Below are 19,122 nucleotides of genomic sequence, written 5' to 3'. Positions count from 1 at the left end.
AAGAGAGAAGAATAAATTGTCATCAGTGTGTCCAGGTGGACGGACTGGAGTTTTCTCTTCACCTGCGAGTGCATGGTGGTATCACCTTCTGCGGTGGAAGCGAAATGGCATTTGCTTGTTCAGAAACGTGCTATTGCTTTTCTGGATAAAATGCGGGAAAACAAGACGTGCATGATTTGCTTCTCGGCGGTTCAGACTGGCAAGCTCAGTCGTGGCCGGAATGCATGTGGAAGCAGTTGCTTGGGTCATGCCAAGGCCAATGCCGTCTTCCACAGCACGGCTACATGGGTGAAGACTAGTCTCGTGCCTATGGGGATGCTAATCACCATGCAAAAGATGCCTTTGTTCTCTAGCTGGGGCACCGTACAAGCTTTCCTGTATGCGGGGATTGAGGGCAGCGGCTCAGCGCTCAAGCTTCCTCTTATCTCGGCTTGGGCTGGGAAGCAAGATATCGTAGCAACGTATCCTGGACGATATCAAAGTATCTGCTTCTACCTGGGCAGTTCAGAGACACTGGAGGAACTAGTGCAATTTGGCTGAAATAAGGATGGTGGTCTGAATCCTGGAGTTGGGGGGGGGGGGGGTTCTCCCGCAGTATTGCTTGTGTCAGTTGATGGGACTTCCTGAGAACAGGCATGGTTGTGGACGATTCAGTGGAACCAAACCTATAAATACCATGTGTTATCTGCGTTCATTTTCAGCCCTGCTCAAAGACAAGTTGGGCTTGGCAATCTTTTCTTAGGCGTCGTGTTATATGGCGCTGGGGACTCCTGACCGTGCTGAGATATCCACGCCCCATCTTGCTCCTTGAGAGCTTTGGGTATGGGAATATGTCAGTCAACTTGGCAACGAATGGGTGATCTCCGACCAAGAATTACACGATGCAACACAAATGGACCTCCGGGGCTACGGAATCACACACAGCCATGTGGAAATGTGTAAATATCGGATATTAATCCGCTCAGGATAATAAAGTTGCGAGGGCAGTGCCGAAACGAGAGTTAGTGCCGATGGGCGTCGACCTGCATGAGCACACGAGGGCCCCCTGCAAGACCATGGACGAGGGGCGCAATCCAGTATTCTACCCGACCTTCTCGATCAAATTCGCCAGTGCCATAGGCCTGTGATTGTGCCTTGCCTGTGCCTGTCGTTCATCGGCTGGTTTGGGGGGCCCAACTCAAAGCCGAACCCCAGAAAACAACCACCACTCGCTGACTGACTCGTATCCGACCGGCCCTCCGCCCTTGTCCCCCGCACTCCAGCCCAGCCCAAGCCCCAGGCCCCATGCTCCAAGCCCGTTGAGGCCCAGAAGCTGGAGTTAGCCTGAGTAGTGCGCGCGGGTGGGTGTGTGTGTGAGAGAGAGAGATGGAAAGGAGATCGACCTCGACCTTGACCTTGACATTACCCGACGACGTCGTGCACCACACCGGCATCTCTCCCTCTCTCTTTGATCCGAATTCTCTTCATCAACCTAACCTAACCCGACTGCTCCATCCATAACCTTTCATCAGAGCGACGCGGCATGGCTGACACGGACGCCGCTGCCGACTACTGAGCTCTGCGGCTCATCTCTTGCACTGCGACGTCTCTGCCCGCTCCCCGGTCGTTGATGGATCTGGCGCGAGCTTGTTCGTGGTTGGACCGCTGCGAATCCTAGTGGGCATACACGCACACATATACATACGTGCATACATACATACATACATACACACTCACTCGCTCACTCACACGCGAGCGTCCACTTGGCCATTCTCACACCGACGTCGACATGATGGAGACAGAAACGAGCCCCGGCCGCATGGAGGTCGAGGGAGAGGCCGATGCCGATGCCGACAAGAGGTCCTTCAGAGACTTCTCCGCCGCGGCCGCTGACGGAGACGAGTCGAGGGAGCACGCCCGTCCCAGGAAGAGAACACGACGGGCCTGTGACAAGTGCTCTTCGTCGAGGACCCGGTGCGATGGTGAAAACCCCTGGTGAGTACAGACAGTCTCGCCCACGGCCACGCTCTACCCCATGGGCAATCCAGCGCGCGTCCCATGGCTCTGCCTGCTATGCCGCGACTGGACCTCACCCGGCTGACCCTGTATGCTTTCCGATATCTCCAGTCGCCGCTGCGAAGGTATGTTAATATCTGCTCTGTCCTGTCACAGCATCCGCTGCTTTCTCTTGTCCTGTTCTCGACTGGCTCTTGACTCAGTCTCTCGTCCCGATCCTTGCTCCTCCTGCACTCCTCCGGCAAAGCCGTCTGCCCTGCCAGCGCTTGGCCGTGGCTGTTCCCTGGGGTTGACCCTTCGTCAGCCTTTCCCGTTCCGTGCCCTGCCCTCCCCACCGTCCCGTCCCGGGCTGCTCGTGGTCAGCGTGTTGATGAAGCTTTGTGTTTGCGCCCGGCGTTGCAGACTACGGCTATACCTGCCGCTACAACCGCGAGATCAAGAAGCGTGGCCGTGCTCCTACCACCTCCTTGGGAAACCATGCGGCTCGCTCGGATTCAACCGGCTCGACCACCCCCAGCGCCAAGGTCAAGCGCCAATCCTTGGGCGCAATATCGCCTTCGCCTCCGGTGGCATCGCCGGATACAAGCCTGCCACCGCTGCACTTTCCCCAGTCTAACGAGCGTTATAGGGACAGCATCAGCCTGTCCTCTGCTCACCCGCAACGTCCCTCCTACGACGATGGCCGCGCCTCCATCTCACACATTGTCATCCAGCCGTCCCCTGCCCCCGTGCAGTCCCCCTCCTACCTGTCGTCGCCCGCCTACAGCAACACCCACACCCAGATACAGCTGTCCTCCCTCCTAGAGCCCAGCGCCGAATCGCCAGTCCTCAAGAAGACCCATGAGAGCCCGCCCCAGATGTCTGCACATGCTGGGCGCACCAGCGACCCAGAGCCCCTGGTGTCCAATGCCAGTGTGGGCTATCCCTCCCCGGCAAATGCTGGCTCACCTCCCCAGCGTGCGCCCAGCAACCGCAGCAGGCAGTCCTTCAGTAACTGCCTGCCACCTCTCCCCCATGGTCGGGAATCTGTCAGCACGTCCAACGGCCGTGAGGGGTCCATCCCGGAGGTTCAGAAGCAGCACAACTCGCTGTACAAGGCGCCCTCGGCCGACTGTCGCTACAGGTGCCTGGACCCTATTCTTCCGTATCTGAGGGACATTATCCCGGCATCGGTGGCTTGTGACCTCCTCGATGTCTACCTCACAGAGCCTGGTAGCTCTCTGTTCCGCTGTGCCTCGCCATATATCCTGACTCGTATATTCCGCAAGAACTCACTACTACACCCCACGCACCCACGACAGACTACCCCGGCCCTGTTGGCGACGATGCTCTGGTGTGCTGCTCAGACGGCCGACATAGTGCTGCTTCACGTGCCGGGATCCCGAGCTAAAATATGCAACGCATTGTATGACCTAGCAACCGCTCTGATATCGGACAGAGATCCGGACCGGTGGCGAAGGATACATGGTAGGTAGCCCTGTGCGGACCAGGCTGAAGTGTGCGAGCTGACAATGATCAGGCGGCTTGCGGGGCGAGAGCGATCAGCCACAGACGGGCTATGAGTACTCGTCAACCCAGCCCCTGCTGACCGCCAAGAACGAGCCCGCCGGGGTCATCGACGATGTGCTAACGTTCATCCTCTTGTCCATCGCGGTCTCCGGGGGCGATTTCAAAAGCGACTGCTTCAAGTGGTGGAGCAAGGCGGTCCGGCTGACCCTCTCGCTGGAACTGAACAGGGAGGATGAGCGTTGTTCGGCCACTGTGTCTCCATGCGCGAACCCTCTGTGCTCTTGTAAACGCGAACAGGAAGCATTCTCCTTGCCCGGTATGGAAGCTAGAGAGGAACGAAGGAGGGTCTTCTGGTTGATTTACTGCCTCGACCGGCATTTGGCGTTGTCATTCAACCGCGTTCTCGACATCCCGGACTCCTACTGTGAGGTCTATGGTGAGTTAACTCCCCCGAGTAACAAGGATCCGGCACGTGATCTAATGAGCGGTAGCTCCTCTGCCAGAGAACATCTGGGAGAACCTGGACACCATAGCACCCAAGGACATTCCGCCGAGGGTAATTGGTGCTTCATCCATCATCACCGGGACAGGCTTCTTCGAATATTTCCTGCCACTAATGAGCATCCTCGGCGACATAATCGAAGTACACCATCGGAGGTTCCACCCTCGCCTAGGCATAGTCGACGACACACACGCCGTGGCCATCATCGGCGACCTCCTCGCGAATTGCGAAGCCAGCATCGACAAGCTGCGGCAGGAGATCGAGATTGTCGAGTACGCCGCGCCAATGCCCACGCCGGGGGCCGGGCCCAGCATCAAGGACCTCATCTCGGGCTACTCCAACCTCCCGCCCCCATCCCAGGGGCCCCCACCGACGACCGTGCCTCAGCCGACGGCAGCAGCCACCCGGGCCAAGGACCGCTCGCGGCTGCAGCTGGTGACGGCCTACTCGACGCACATCCTGCACGTGCTCCACGTGCTCCTCCACGGCAAGTGGGACGCGATATCCATGCTGGACGACGACGACGACTGGATCACGAGCGCGCGGTTCAACAACTGCGCGTCGCACGCCATCGCGGCGTCCCAGGCCGTGAGCCAGATCCTCAAGTTCGACCCGGAGCTGACGTTCATGCCGTACCTGTTCGGCATCTACCTGCTCCACGGGAGCTTCATCCTGCTGCTGTTCGCGGACCGCATGCCGCGGGTGGGGCCGAACCAGAGCGTGGAGCAGGCTTGCGAGACGATCATCAGGGCGCACGAGGTGTGCGTGGTCACGCTGAGCACGGAATTCCAGGTGAGCACCTCCCCGTCAAATCTTGTCGTCCCGCTGGATCCAGTCTATTTTGTTTGGTACAAGGTAGGCTGACACAGGGGCAGAAAAACTTTCGCAAGGTGCTACGGTCGACGCTGTACAGCGTACGTGGGTCGAGCCCCACGGAGTGGGAGGAGCACAAGGCCAGGCGCAGGGCTCTTTCTTTGTATCGCTGGACGAAAGGAGCCAAAGGGCTGGCGCTCTGATACATTCACCTACTGGATCCCACGATCTTGTGTGTACGTCCAAGAGCACATGGTACCTATGGTGTAGATGGATGGGAATATGCTGGAAGAACGTATATAAATATTCTATATCGGGGAGGGGCCACATGGGTTGGGAATATGATACCAGGCACAGGATGTCATTCTCACTATCCGCCTTTTAACCGTGCATTATTACGAGTGAGACCAGGGCAAGAGGAAGGAAAGAGAAAATGAGGAGGAAAAAGGTAAATGTCCACCAAAAAGAAACATACAACACCGGGCATTCGCTGGTCGTCACCGACCCAACTACTACTCCGGCGGTTAGTGGCTTGATTAGGGGAGAGCGGACGGGATCCCATATTTTCCACTACCTGTGGTCGTATGTGTTTGGAATGGTGGGCTTGCAGCTTATGAATGCATCATACTGTGTGAACAGACGATACGGGTGAGCGGAACTGGCAATCAGACAGGCGGCGACTTGGAGACGCGGTGCCTGGTCCGTGCACGCCCACCACCCCGGTCACCTTCTTGGTCGTGTGGAGGAAGCTCTGCAGCTGCAACGTCAAAGCTCCTGTGCCAGTCCAGTGCCACCCACATTGTCGAGCTCCCACTATTATCTGGCGACCTCGCTCTCGATCCTGTCCTACCCAAGGCAATCGTCCTATCCGATTGCGACTCACACGGCATTGCCATCGCCAATTAGACGACCGTCCCACATGGAGTAAACACAAAGAGCCACTGATTCCCTCGCACATCCACAAACCAGGCGCCGGTCCGCGCAAACCGGCAAGATGCTCCTCCCATCATCCCTCACGACCATCACCGCCCTCCTCGCCCTCCCCGCCGCCGTCCGGGCCGTGTTCAGGGATGAGGTCGGCGACGTGGACTTCCACTACGAGCTTCTCGGCCTGCCACAGCGCGAGACCACATTCTTCCACCGGCCGCGGCCCGAAGACAAGGCCAGCCTGCTGTACACCCTCAGCGACGTCGGCGTCCTCGGCGCCGTGAACCCCAGCAGCGGCGGCGTGGTGTGGAGGCAGCTCGTCGGCGGCAACGCGACGCACGGCGGCGGGCACCTCAGGGCCGGCGACGGGGAGAGCTGGGTCGCCGGCGCATACGGCAGCGCGGTGCACGCCTGGGAGGCCGTCAGCGGGCGGAATGTCTGGTGGAGGGAGTTTGCCGGGGAGGTCAAGGACCTCGAGGTCATGGAGGTGACCGAGAAGGGCCGCAAGGACGTCCTGGCGCTTTACAACGAGGACGGGTCCACGACCCTGAGGAGGCTGAACAGCGCCGACGGCAGCGTGGTCTGGGAGTTCAAGGAGACGAGCAAGGACCTGCCCCTGCAGGTCAGTACCAACGTCGAGAAGGTCTTCGTCATCAGCCTGCACGGGAACCTCCTGTCGTACAGCCTCAAGGTCGCCATCCTCGACACCCTGACGGGCAAGCGGCTGGACGAGATCAGCATCGGCACCAAGGGCGACGTCAACGGCGAGGGGGACGTCATGTTCGTCGGCGCCAACTCCGCCGCGCCCATCGTCGCCTGGGCCGACGACTCGCTGACCAAGCTGCGCGTCAACGTCCTGGGCACCCGCAACACCCAGGAGTTCCCGCTCGTCGCCGACACCACGTCCGTGGAGATCCACGCGCCCCACCTGGCGCAGTCGCAGCCGCACTTCCTCGTCCTCAGCCGCACAAAGGTCGGCACCAAGGCCGAGGTCTACCACGTCGACCTCAAGAGCAACGCCATCAAGCGCGCGCACGAGCTGCCCCACCTCGCCGGCCCGGGCGCCGTCTCCACCAGCTCCGACGGCGCCAACGTCTACTTCACCCGCATCACCGAGAACGAGATGACGCTGGTGTCGTCGGGCTCGCACGGCGTCCTGGCCCGCTGGGACGTCAAGACCGGCAACTACAAGGCGGGCGCGGTGCACGCCGTCTCCGAGGTCATCAAGAAGCCGGGCGACGAGTTTGCCGTCCGGTCGGCGGTTGTGACCGATGCGGACGACTGGGTGCTGCTGCAGAACGGCAACCTGGGCTGGTCTCGCCCCGAGGGCCTGAGTGCTGGCGTCGCCGCTGCCTGGGCTGAGATCCCCGAGTCAGAGGACCTGGTCAAGACTCTCGAGGCAGAGGCCCATGATAACCCCTTGTCTGCTTATATCCATCGCGTGACCAGGCATTTCGACGATCTGCAGTACCTGCCGGGTTACCTTTCCTCGATCCCTGAGCGGCTACTTGGCAGTATCATCGGCACCGAGGCTTCGAAGAAGAACACCCTGTCTCGGGACACCTTTGGCTTCAACAAGATCATCGTCCTTGCCACAAGGAGGGGCAGGCTCTATGGTCTCAACGCTGGGGACCATGGGAAGATGATCTGGACACATAGGGCCTTCAACCTCGCACCTGGAGAGACTTGGGACGTCAAGGGTATTGATGTTGATGACACCAAGGGCCTGGTCACCGTCCGCGGCTCAACAGGTGATTATGTCATTGCCAAGACGGACACTGGCAAAATCACCGAGACCACAGAACCTGGGTCCCGACCAGCTGTACTTAGCACCGTGAAGGTTGACACTCCTTCCGGCAAGTTCCTGCTGTCTGTTGGCGCTGATGGCAAGGTTGGTGAGATCCCAGCCGCCTTGGCGCCCAAGCAAACCGTCGTTGTCCATGCTGCCAGTAATGAGCTCAAGGGCTTGAAGTTCGTCGTCGATGGCACGCAAGCTCACGAAGAGACTGTATGGACCTTTTCGGCCCCAGGCTCGCAGCGCATTGTCGATATTGCGACCCGGTCACCACACGACCCTGTCGCGTCGATTGGTCGCGTCCTCGGAGACCGAACAGTCAAATACAAGTATCTGAATCCCAACACGGCAGTCGTCGCCACTGTTGATGACGCTGCTTCGACTCTCACGACATATCTGCTGGACACTGTTTCCGGCCAGATCCTCTATTCTGCAACTCAAGAAGGGGTTGACACTGGCAAGCCCGCGGACTGCGCTATTTCTGAGAACTGGTTCGTCTGCTCCTTTTTCGGCCAGTACGAGCTTCGCGACAACGTCGCGCAGAGCTTGAAGGGCTACCAGCTGGTCGTGTCCGACCTCTACGAGTCCGACCGCGCAAACGACAGGGGCCCACTGGGAGAGTCGGCCAACTTCTCGTCGCTCAAGCCCATCGATAACCCCACCGGCCCCGCGGTGCCGTCCGTCGTCTCGCAGACCTTCATCGTCGCCGCCCCTCTCGAGGCGCTGACCGTCACGGAGACGAGGCAGGGCATCGCCACCCGCCAGCTGCTGGCCTACCTGCCCGAGACGCACGGCATCTACGGCATCCCCCGCCACGTCCTGGAGCCCCGGCGCGTCGTGGGCCGCGACCCGACGCCCGTCGAGGCCGAGGAGGGCCTCATGAAGTACCACCCGGCCATCGAGGTCGACCCGAAATTCGTCGTCACGCACGAGCGCGACGTCCTCGGCGTCCGCCGCATCGTCGCCGCCCCCGCCGTCGTGGAGAGCACCAGCCTCGTGCTCGCGTACGGCGTCGACGTCTTCGGCACGCGCGTCGCTCCCAGCTTCGTCTTTGACATCCTCGGCAGGGGGTTCAACAAGGTCTCCCTGCTCGGCACGGTGGTGGCGCTGACGGGTGGCGTCGTGGTGCTGGGTCCGATTGTGAGTTTTCTTACCAACCCAACCCACCTTAGCTCGTGCAACGTTGCGAGATATTTTTGCTGACACGAGTACACACAGGTCCGGAGAAAGCAGATCAACATGCGTTGGAAGCCGACGCAATGAGTTTAGATTATAGAGGCGGCTGGCGCACTGTAGAGATTTCACAGGCTGTTTAACAAATTTTTAGCATACCATGAATGAACAAGCAATGTTTTTTTTTTTTTTTAAGATTACATGGAACGTCTATGATCCCCACGCGCATATTATCCTCAGTCTACGGACGTCGAAGGTGACCCTGCCCTCCGCAGAGACCTTCCCCTTGCTCTCACACTCGTGCCGCCGCCCGCTGATGGAGGCCCGCTTGTCTCTTCGGTGTCACTATCAGTATCCCCGTCACCTCCATTCTTCCCACCTCTCCTGCGACCAAAGACAACCTTCCCGCCCGCAGCCACACCCTTCTTCCCCTTGGACGTCCGAGACACGCCGCCGGCGCCGTTGCTGTTGCCAGCCGAGCCGGAACCGTTGCGCTCCTTGGTGAACTTGACCCTCGGCGCCCTCTTCCTCCTCGTCTCCTCCCTCGACCCCCTACCCCTCTCTTCCCCCGTCGAGTACCCGTCCCGGCCTTGGAGCACCATCTCGTCCACCCGCCGGCTCAGCGCGTCGAGCGCGCCCTTCCACCCATCACCACCACCAGACTCACCAGCAATGTCCTCCCGCCCCCTCTCACGCCGCCGCCTCTCGACCTCCCCGTCCAGCAGTACCGCCAGGACGTCCCGAGCGTCTAGCCCCGCGCTGCCACCGCCCCCGCGGTCCCTGTCCCGGTCCCGGTCCCGGTCCCTCTCCACGAGCCCCATCATCATCGCCTCGCGCCGGTGGCTCGCGTCGGCGTCGGCCATCTGCCGCTCGGAGTCGCGCCGCCTCTCCCGATCAACGAGCCTCAGGATGCCGTCACCATCATTATCATCGTCGCGCCGCCGGCGGTGGCGGCCGTGGCTGCGGCTGTGCCCGTGCCTCCTACTCCTGCCATTGTCATCGTTCAGGTGGTAGTGCGTGTGCGGCTGCTGCACGTCATAAGGATCGGTGGCGGCTACGGGCAGCACGGCTGCGGTGGGTAGAGTCTGGGCCGCCTGGACCGGGGCCGTGCCGCCCTCCTCGACCTCCTCGATGGTCCCGCCCGGGTCGAGGGCGTCCGGGCCGCTGGTGGTATTACCATTGGGCCCGCCGTAGCGCCAGGGAGAGTTGCGCGAGCCGTCCGGGCCGTAGGCCCAGCTAGGGACGTTGCCGGTGCGCTGTGGTGGGTTTGTTCATCCGTCAGCATGGGCTTGACAAGCGAGAACGGAACGGAAGGAGAGAGGGACAGTGAGTAACAATTGGAAACAGCAAGGGGGATTGAGCAGAGACGGCCAGTTGTAACGCACCCCGGGACCCCAGTACTCATCCTCGTGGTGCACCGTCGGCGTCGTCCCCACGCCGCAGCCGTCGTCACAGCAGTCAGCGCCATCATCGCACCGCCGCCACCGCTGCCGCTCGGGCGGGTCCCCGATCAGCCACCGTCCGAACCGCGGGAGTATGCACCGCCGCGGCGACCGGGCGCGGCGGTGGCGTTGATGATGGTGATGCCCATGCCCGTGGCCGTTGCCACACCCCCTTCGCACCCGCTCGCCGCCCTGGTAGTGGAACCGGCGGTAGCCATACCGGCGCGGGTGCTGCTGCTGCTGGACCTGTGTCTGCAGCTGCGGGAGCACTGTCGCCGCGCTGACGAGCCCCGGTCCTGGTACGAGGCCCCCTACTAATCCTCCTACTACTCCTCCTACTCCCCCCGGAGCCCAGGGTGAGTACCCCGGGTATGTAATCACGCCTCGCGGCCAGCGCCACCGCCTCCTTGCACGGTGGGGGTGGGGGATGCGGTAGTAGGTGCTGTCGTCGCTGTCGGAGGAGGACGAAGAGGCAGAGTACGCAGAGTCTGTGTCAGAGTCCGAGTGGTAGTGATGGCGGTGCCTGCGCCGTCCGGGTGGACTGAAGACCACAGCGCTGCACGTGTTTGGTGATGAGAGTTCCATGCGACGATTTTTCGATGACGTTGTGGGCAATCAAGGGTACTGTCGTAATATCTGCCAGCTTAGGCTTCCATGCGCTGTATGGCTTGATCGTCAAGGGACTCGCGGACGTGTGCTCGACTTGGAGCGCGTATGCCTCGCCGCGTCCGCAGTGGAAGACGCTGGAGCAAGCCCGGCGTGATATTCGACTCATCGATGCATGGAACCAAGCCGCTCAGCCATCTGACGTGGACACATCGAGAAAAGTCCTGCAGTTGACAAACCCGTCACCATCTAGCCGGGCGTGTTGATTGTGTGGAGCGGAAAGCGCCCATCCCCAACCTCCATTGTTTCCGCCAGGCCTGCCGACCTCTTCGCCCTGGCTCAAAGAGAGGTAAGTACTTCCAATAATTCTATGTGCGGTACGTGGATAGAGCGGTGTGTCCTTGTTTGCTTGTCCCATCTCGGCGAGTGCGAGCCTTCGGCCTGGACGAGTCGATCTTCCCGCCTCTTCATCTGATTCTGCCTCAGCAGCGAGCAAGGCAAGCACACTTTTCTCTTTGCTTCGTTGTTCCCATGAAGCACTAGGCCGAGTATCAAGTCAGGCCTGGCTGTCCAAAGACAGCGTAGCAGCAAGACTTCGCCGTCTGTGCTGCCTGGGCTGTCCGAGAACCTGTGCTGTCCGAAGAAATGTTCCTAACCCATCCCATGTGGCCTCAAGCTCAATCCGATGGGATGTTGGTGGGCCTATTTATATGTGCGTGTGCATCTGACCTCCACTCCAGGCCGTCGCAGCCGACAAGGCTCCTCCGGGCGTACGAGACATCTGCCGATAGGACGAGGGGTAACAAAGACGGATGGAGGTGGTACACGCTGAGGCCGGGCAAACATTCCGGCTCAGACTATTATCTGAGGCAACGATGGGGTGCGATATGACGTGTCAGCGCGAGGAAGCGAGTCAAGAGAGGCGGCAATGCTCGTCATCTTGCTTCTGCTTCAGCCCTATTCTAGAGTTCTGGAAGCCATTTCGAACCCAAATACCACTCGGCCGGTTCAGCCAAACGCAACGGTGCAGACATCGCATCCCACTCGAGTCGCATCACCCACGTATGGCATCTCTCACCAACGGTGTTCACCCTTGTTTCCAAGTCACCACTACTAATAAAGAGGGCCATGGCACACTGAAAGCTCGCTGTAAAGGGATAGGGGCCTGGGCCACTTTCATCTCGTCGCCTCTTCGGCACTCAATGCACTTGCAAAATCCACGCGGTCTCTATCGCTCGCGGTCAAGGCTTTTGTCATCAAAGCTGTGATGAAAATAAGGCTGTGGTGTGATTTGCACGGTGCTGTTCACATACATGAAAGAACCATAATGAACCGCGATGCTGAAACTTCAACTTGAAGCTGTTTCTAAACCCTTTAGACACGCGTTTGGCGCGACGGATACCCACCTCCGGCGGTTGGTGTTGTCAAGCCGTCCCATGTCACCTCAAGCGCAGCCCAAAGAAACTTCCGGACCAACACTGGCCTGTGACCCGGGAGGCTTAGCTTCCTCAGAGGGGACCCTATAGGTTGCTAGATAAACCTCGAGCTTCGACCGATGTGGACGTGGCCCGGGCTTGCGGGCTGCCTGTGGCTGGTGGAGATTGCTCGGGGAGTTGAGCTCCTCGGCGCAACATGTGCTGTGCGCCGCCGTGTTATAACTCGGAAATAAGTGGTAAGAGAGGCCACTCACGCGGCCCGATCATTCGCATTCCACAGGCAACAGATCCAAGGGGCCAGGACAGATGAGGAAGGTTTCGCTAAGGGTTGCTGTAGAAAGAGAGAGAAATGTGATATGAATGACGCACAACGTCCCTTGTAATGTTCGCGGCGTGTTTCTGTTGCGGTAGGGTTTGTGGGATTGTAGATATAACTCGAGGTGCACCCAGCTCCTATAATAAGAGATAATCAAGACGTCAAAGCATAAACTTCGTCACACACAACCTCGCTGAGGTTTCAAGCCTCGATGGAATGGTCTGGACCACGGCGTGGAGTTGCTTGCAGTAGTGTCCTGCAGACGGAGCATACTGTTGTATCCAGCCCATTGGGCTGGTGCTCGGACTTGACAAGGTGAGGAGGGTGTTAGTATGCGGAGCCTGACGAAGTCAAATCAAGAAGCAGGGCGAATCGACTGGGTGCCCTGTTCGGTCCGGCATAGTCGCGGCGTGAGAGTAGGCTTGGTCACATTGCTCGGCTCGATGTCTGCCGGGTGAGGAAAAGAGTGGTTGCAATTGCTCGCAGGGGCCAGTGACACATGGTTTTGCAGGGAAGCCGATCGACTGCCACCCCCGTCACCGGTCCAAGGTGCTGAGGTCTGATGATGAAGGGGAGGCCTTGATTGAGCATAAGACCCCTCGGATGCCTGATCGGCATTGGAGGTCGTCATAGGGAAGACCCCTGGCTGGCCTTGTCTGCAGCCACGGCCCTACCGTTAGATGGGCAATCCGTGTTTGGAGCTATTCCGGCTGTCAAAACTTCCATGGCGACCCAATGTGAACGAGTGCCAAGGTATTGACCTCGGACGGTCGTCAAACGCGACTTGCAGAGGTTCCTGGCAGCCCATTTGCTCTGGGTCTGGAGCTGGGAGAGAGGTGTAGCACGAGACACCACGAGCGGTGTTTCGAAAAGCCCGAGGAAATGACCGAATGGCGAGGGGTCGTTTCATCAAGCTGCGTGTGTGTCCGGGACTCGAAGAGGTGCCAGGCTACCGAACGGGCAAGACCATTGGGTGGTGAGGGCAGGGTGCGTGGCATGTTCTACACTGTACCTGCGGATGGTCAGAATGACGGCCATGCTGCCAGGATGGGACTGACGATCTGATATATATGTGGCTGCATGGTTTTGGCAGATGTGTGGTGGACAGTACCGAACTGGCGGGTTCCGGATCGGCTAAGCACATTAGGTGGAAGCCATCCACAGCCATTGATCAACCTTGCCGAAACTGGCCTTCGGCGTGGTTCCAAGAGTAGTGGCTGCACTGTGGGATGATGCTCTCGATGTAGTTATAAGACGTGGTTGGCCGACCAATTCTCGGGCGGTTTCGCATATGTGAATACTGTCGGACAAAGGCCCAGCCCTTTCGAGGTTGGGAGGGAGCCGTTCAACCGGCGGCGGCGCCAGCTGCCGGAGTTCCTCCGCGGACTACTCTCCGTGGACTACATACGCCACGAGGTACCTGGCTCAATGGTCTTGGCTGGCCATGGGTCGGTATACGGCGAAGACGCCCTGCTCACCTCACCTGCTCACCGTGGTGTCGTGCGACGGCGCACGAGTCCAGGCAGAAGCGAGGTTGTCGGCGCTAGGGACTTACGCCGAGGCTCGCGTGTGCAGACTCCAACTCCAAGGCCTGGGGGGGGGGGTTTGCTTTTGGCCAAGTCAACTTGGAGGACTGACGGTCTGAAGTGTCTACTGCGTCGACACACGAGGAGTCGAGAAGAGACAGGCCAAAACGGGCTGGGTACCTCAGGCAGTTACGTGTGTCTGTGCGGTTATCTCTGATGTTTTCAGATCCGGAACATGTACCCAGATTAACTGGTCTGTGCTCTGTTCTCTGTGCCCCGTGCTCTGTGCTCTGGGTATTTTGGACTTACCGGAACATCAGCCGAGCTGAGCTTGGGGCACAGGCCACGCACTTGAGAGACAAGCTCGACGCTACTCTGCACATAGGCCCACATCCAACTCCCGCCACTTTCGCCCTGCGACAGGACGACAGGGCTACGAGGCGACAGGGCGACAGAGGCCCCCGCATGCCCTGCAGGCGCAGGTCTTGAACCTCGTAAGGGGTGGGCCGCTATTGAGGTAGCGATGGTCATTTACGAGCATTTACTGTATGTTTAGCGAATGCACAGTTAAAGCCCATCTGTCAGAATGGAACTTGTCGAATACCTCCATAGATACTGCTCGGTAGGCTAGTGGTACGTGCATTGAAATCTGAAGTCCCTTGGGTGGGTTACTCCGTGCTGTGCCTAGGCTAACCATGGCCTTGTGCAGCGGCCCCATACCTGACATTCCCGCGCCTGCGGGACAAGTCGCCGGATCCACTTTTCGCATTTAGCCATTCATTCTCTGGTCCGTTTGTCGCATTCATCCATCCTGCCCACCCGGGACCATCATGGGCAAGGACGGTGCCTCGATCATCTGTCAGACAGAAAAGTAGAGAAAGATAAGTGCAAAAGGAAAAGGAAAATCAGAATCAGGTGGAAAGGACAGCCCCAACAAAGGGGATGATGCTGCGATGCGATGCATGGAAGGCAGGCATGCATTGTGCCTCGGTGAGATGTGAGATGAAGGTGTCTCTGATGGTGTGCTGCTTTTGCCCGCCATGCCCCCCTTGTGCAACTCGCCTATAGAACGGCGCAATCAGAGCAAGATACACTACACACTTCGTGTCTCACCGGTCCCCTCCTCGACCAGACTTGCCAGCACCGCCAGTCCGCTTGACCGGCGAATCACCACAGGGCCGCGAAAGCTTATCCCCGCCCTGTTATGGATCAACCTCTCTCAACACACCTACAGCTATTCTTCTCTGTCTCGCCCTCATCCTCCTCTCTGCTGCGCCTGCTCGCTCTACTAGAGTGCATACTTGCATGGCACAGGGCTCCCGACAGCGAGAATCTCGGGCGGATGCGGGACAAACGGAAGTGCTCGCGGTCTCGCGGCTCGCGTCAAGCCGGATTTCGTCGGTTGTGCAGCGCACACACATCGAGGCAGGTTCTACCTGGATAACCGCGTTGGACCTGTCGAATCGCATCCAGCCCCAGCATCGACAACGGACAGACAGTGATAGCCGTATTGCAGGCCTAGAGCTGGCAGGCCGTTATTAACTTGTTGTCACCGAAGGGCTGAGAAATTGCCGACCACTGCAAGGGGTGCCTTGCAGTGTTTGGGGCCCAATCTCAATCTCAACGTGGGCGTGATTTGCCCTGTTTCGAGTCCTGATGGGGCAAGGCGCCATCGGGCTCCCATCTGAGACAGGGCAGGGCCTCACCCCCCGAGTCTGAGCCAGCCCCATTCATCACAACCCCAATACTGTTTGTAGTTACGCAAGTAGGTATGTAGGAAAGCTTGATTGACGCGTGGATCGTCTAGTTCCTGTTGCACTTAATAATTTGTTGAGCTCATTCCAGGGGGGCAGTAGGGTCTGTCTGTCTGTCTGTCTGTCTGTCTCTGTCTCTGTCTGTCGGGACTGGATATGACGAGCATCGCCTGAATGGGCTGCTTCCTGTGGGTGGGCGGGAGACAAAACGGCCGAACTACTGCAGCATTGGGGAAGAGCTAGCTTCCTAGCTGCTTCCTTCCTCTGCAAGTGCACGGCAGTGGGTAAAGTGCAGCCCAGAGACAAGGCCGGGCCCCCATCCCCCCTGCTCCTGCCAGTAGTGTGTCAGGGACTGATAAGGCCTCTTGATTGGCCCGATAGCAGGTCGCATGGCTCTCGATCAATGATACCCACTTTCGAGTCCCAAGTCGAAACATGACACCTCAACCTCTATGTCCACTGCGCCTGTGCAATAGTGGTGACAAAAGTTTCCCGAGATGTTTTAGGGTCGGCTATCTGTGATCCTTCTGGGGCGGGCAGGGAAGAGGATATGCACGGACTAGACAGGCAATGCAGGCAGGACAGGACAGGACAGGGCGGGGAGCGTTGAGCAGAAGGCGTCTTGTCACATGCTGCTGCCGGCGGGCCTGGCTGGCCTGGCTGGCGGTGGGAAAGCTTGATGGCCTCCGGACGCTTACCTAACGGACGTCGACGGTCTGGACCTGGGCATGCGACCGGAACGTGATTGGGCCGGCGGCTCATCAGGGCCCCACATCGTGCGAAGGGCCTGCGCTAGCGCAATACGCTAGACATGCAAGAGCTGTCAATCGTGCCTGTCCTGTCCTGTCCGGCCTGCAACAGCCTGCAACCCGTCCAGCCTGCATTGTGTTGGTCTCTATCGGACTGCTGGGTATAGGGAGGGAGGGAGCAACTCACAGCAGGTACTGCAGCACGCAGCAAAACCCCACGCGCACGCCTTCCCTGGTGTGTGGCTCGTCTGCTCTTTCGTCAGAGTCCCGTCAGAGTCCACAACAGTACAGTACTTCAGAATCATCAACATCATCATCACTTTGCCAACAGTTTTGATCCAGTTGGCCCAACCCTTGATAACAACTTGAAGCTAGCAGGCCTTCACCTGCACATTCCACCAGCAGCGATGAGCAGCGAGTCCGGCATGGAGAAGCAGTGTACATATCAGTCCCCTGCATTCTGTCTCGTCCCAGTCATGGTCAGCGACAGCACGCTGCAGAATGCACTTCACCAGCAGCAGGCTCCCTGGATCAAGTACGAGCGATAACCGTCAACCGTCGACCATCAACGGCTGTCACTCTCTCACTCGCTGGCTGGCCGGCTGGCCAATCCCTCCAGCCGATCCTGATTGACAGCGTCGCGTCACACAGCCGGGAACACCAGCCCAAATTCAGACCAAGAGGCAAGAGCCCGGCTGGGTGGCCGCTACTGAGACAGGCATCCTGGCGACATCAAACAACGTTTCCCCCCTGACCTTGATGGCCACCAACCTCTACAGTACTCAACTTGACTTGCGCTCAAATCGATACCACAGCACAGTAATCCAAACATCCCGACCCGAGTCGGGCCTGCTCGGCCACCCAGTGACGAGCTCCCACTCCCCAGCTTGAGACAGCTCCCGCCCGTCCGCAGGCGATAGCGTAGGGCCAGGACGGAAAGCCTTCCCCGGCTTATTAGCCCTCGTCACCTGGCGGGGCTAGCACGCAGCCAGTCAGAGGCGCCGATTGCCTCGATTGTCTCGATTGCCCAAGCCCCATGCCCATGCACATGCGCTCATGGCTGCTGCCATTCGAGAGAGACTGACACTTTGCCTCTCTCTCTGATTTATCATCGCGCCCCGGTGGCTCGGCTCGGCCTTGTTCATTCAGTCGTATCAGCCCGCCCGTTCGTTCCGCAGCCAAGACCCGGGCAAGCCTGGTCCAGTGCTGTCGGGGCCTCGCATGTGGTGAGTGTATGCGCGCATGCGTGTGTGCGTGCGTGTGTGGGGGGAAGGGGGACTGGGGATTGGGAAGTACTTTGGTGTGGTACGGGTTTGGTTGGTGCGATGTAGAGGTGGACGCAACCGGGGTGGAAGGTACTGCAGGTAGGTGGTCTAGGTACCGGACCGTGTATCGTATGTCTTTTGGCCTACCCTCCCTCGCCTATCCAAGGTAATAAAGGTCACTAGGCAGGTCGGAATGGGCAGCACGGGACTGGGCATTGGCACTGGCACTGGCACTGGCACTGGCACTGGCACTGGCACTGGTTCTCAGTGCCGAACCGAGCAGGAGTCGCCCAGCACTAGTAGGCATCGCGTTGCTCCTGGGCTTGGCCAAACGTCCAAAAGTTGACACCCAGCATCGCGGTGCTCGGCATGGTTAGTTCTGGTCTCCTTGGTCTCTGAGACGGAATGGGAGGGCGGCAAGGCTTTTCCTTGGAGGCCCTCGACTCGACCAACCATCCACCCCACTAACCCCGGCCCATCTAATTAGGGATTACCTAGTACTCCGTATACTATCTACCGCTACATGTGTCCAGTGGGTGGGCTCCCGCTGCGATAGACAGTCCTTCTTCCTGTGGCATTCGACCCTGCAGGGCCATCTTGCAGCAAGTCGAGGCTTGCGCTCACCTCAACCCTGTTTCTTCTCGTGCTGCTGGGGTTGTGACAGAAGGAAGGAAAAAGACATTCTGCCAAGCCATCGACATATGTACGTACCGAGCACAATACAGTATCCATGTACATACCTAGGTACACTACCAGCGCATGATATTATTAGGTACCTCCAGGTCTAGGCAGCCTGTGCTGTAGGAAGGCGGTAGGTGGCAGCCGGCAGCCGGTAGCTGGAAGTAGTAAGAAAGTGACCGATTGCAGCGAGGAGCTAGTTGCAGCAGGTACAGTACCTGCCCACCTACCTACCTACCTGGCGAACCCCCCGCGCTCACCCCCAGGTCCAGGTCCCAAGTGCTCCAGTCCAGTCCAGGTCCAGGTCCAGTCTAAGTCGCAGTCCAAGTCCCAGTTCCCAGTCCGTCGAGGTCCAAGTCCGTCTCCCTCCTCATCCCGCTCCTCCTCCCTCCCTCCCTCCACACACCATCCTCGCCCACATGCTGCAGTGTACTGTACACTCACACGTCCGCACTCACACGCTCACACTCGACACGCCCCAGTCTGCGGCAACCCCCAATCCCATCCCATCCCATCCCACCAGATTCCTGTGTTCCTCCTCCATCGAACACCACCCACCCCCCCCTTTCGAGGCTCAACTCAAACACCACATTCTTTTTCCTCCCGCTCCCTGAATTTCCTACCCACCTCGACAGA

At 59.1% G+C, this 19,122-nt stretch overlaps 3 protein-coding genes across 3 annotated transcripts; 2 read left to right on the top strand and 1 right to left on the bottom strand.

Moving 5' to 3' along the window:
- Window positions 1–1,768: 1,768 nt before the first annotated feature.
- INS49_003476 (uncharacterized protein) lies at window positions 1,769–5,022 on the top strand (the record flags this gene model as incomplete). Its single annotated transcript, XM_043164270.1, has 6 exons — window positions 1,769–1,974; window positions 2,107–2,120; window positions 2,398–3,462; window positions 3,515–3,940; window positions 3,996–4,798; window positions 4,882–5,022. The coding sequence occupies 6 exons, from the start codon at window positions 1,769–1,771 to the stop codon at window positions 5,020–5,022; spliced, it is 2,655 nt and encodes an 884-aa protein (XP_043019035.1).
- Window positions 5,023–5,813: 791 nt separating this feature from the next.
- On the top strand, window positions 5,814–8,804 carry INS49_003475 (uncharacterized protein; the record flags this gene model as incomplete). Its single annotated transcript, XM_043164269.1, has 2 exons — window positions 5,814–8,681; window positions 8,760–8,804. 2 exons carry the CDS (start codon window positions 5,814–5,816, stop codon window positions 8,802–8,804), a joined length of 2,913 nt encoding a protein of 970 aa, XP_043019034.1.
- A 146-nt stretch (window positions 8,805–8,950) lies between these two features.
- INS49_003474 (uncharacterized protein) lies at window positions 8,951–10,741 on the bottom strand (the record flags this gene model as incomplete). The annotated part of the gene is made up of 3 exons (XM_043164268.1): window positions 8,951–9,970; window positions 10,100–10,414; window positions 10,496–10,741. 3 exons carry the CDS (start codon window positions 10,739–10,741, stop codon window positions 8,951–8,953), a joined length of 1,581 nt encoding a protein of 526 aa, XP_043019033.1.
- Window positions 10,742–19,122: the final 8,381 nt, after the last annotated feature.

Source organism: Diaporthe citri (genome assembly GCF_014595645.1).
Source record: "Diaporthe citri strain NFHF-8-4 chromosome Unknown scaffold_10, whole genome shotgun sequence".
NCBI classification, from domain to species: domain Eukaryota; kingdom Fungi; phylum Ascomycota; class Sordariomycetes; order Diaporthales; family Diaporthaceae; genus Diaporthe; species Diaporthe citri.
The sequence above is the reverse complement of the archived record's forward strand: the minus strand, read 5'-3'. Positions and strand labels throughout refer to the sequence as shown.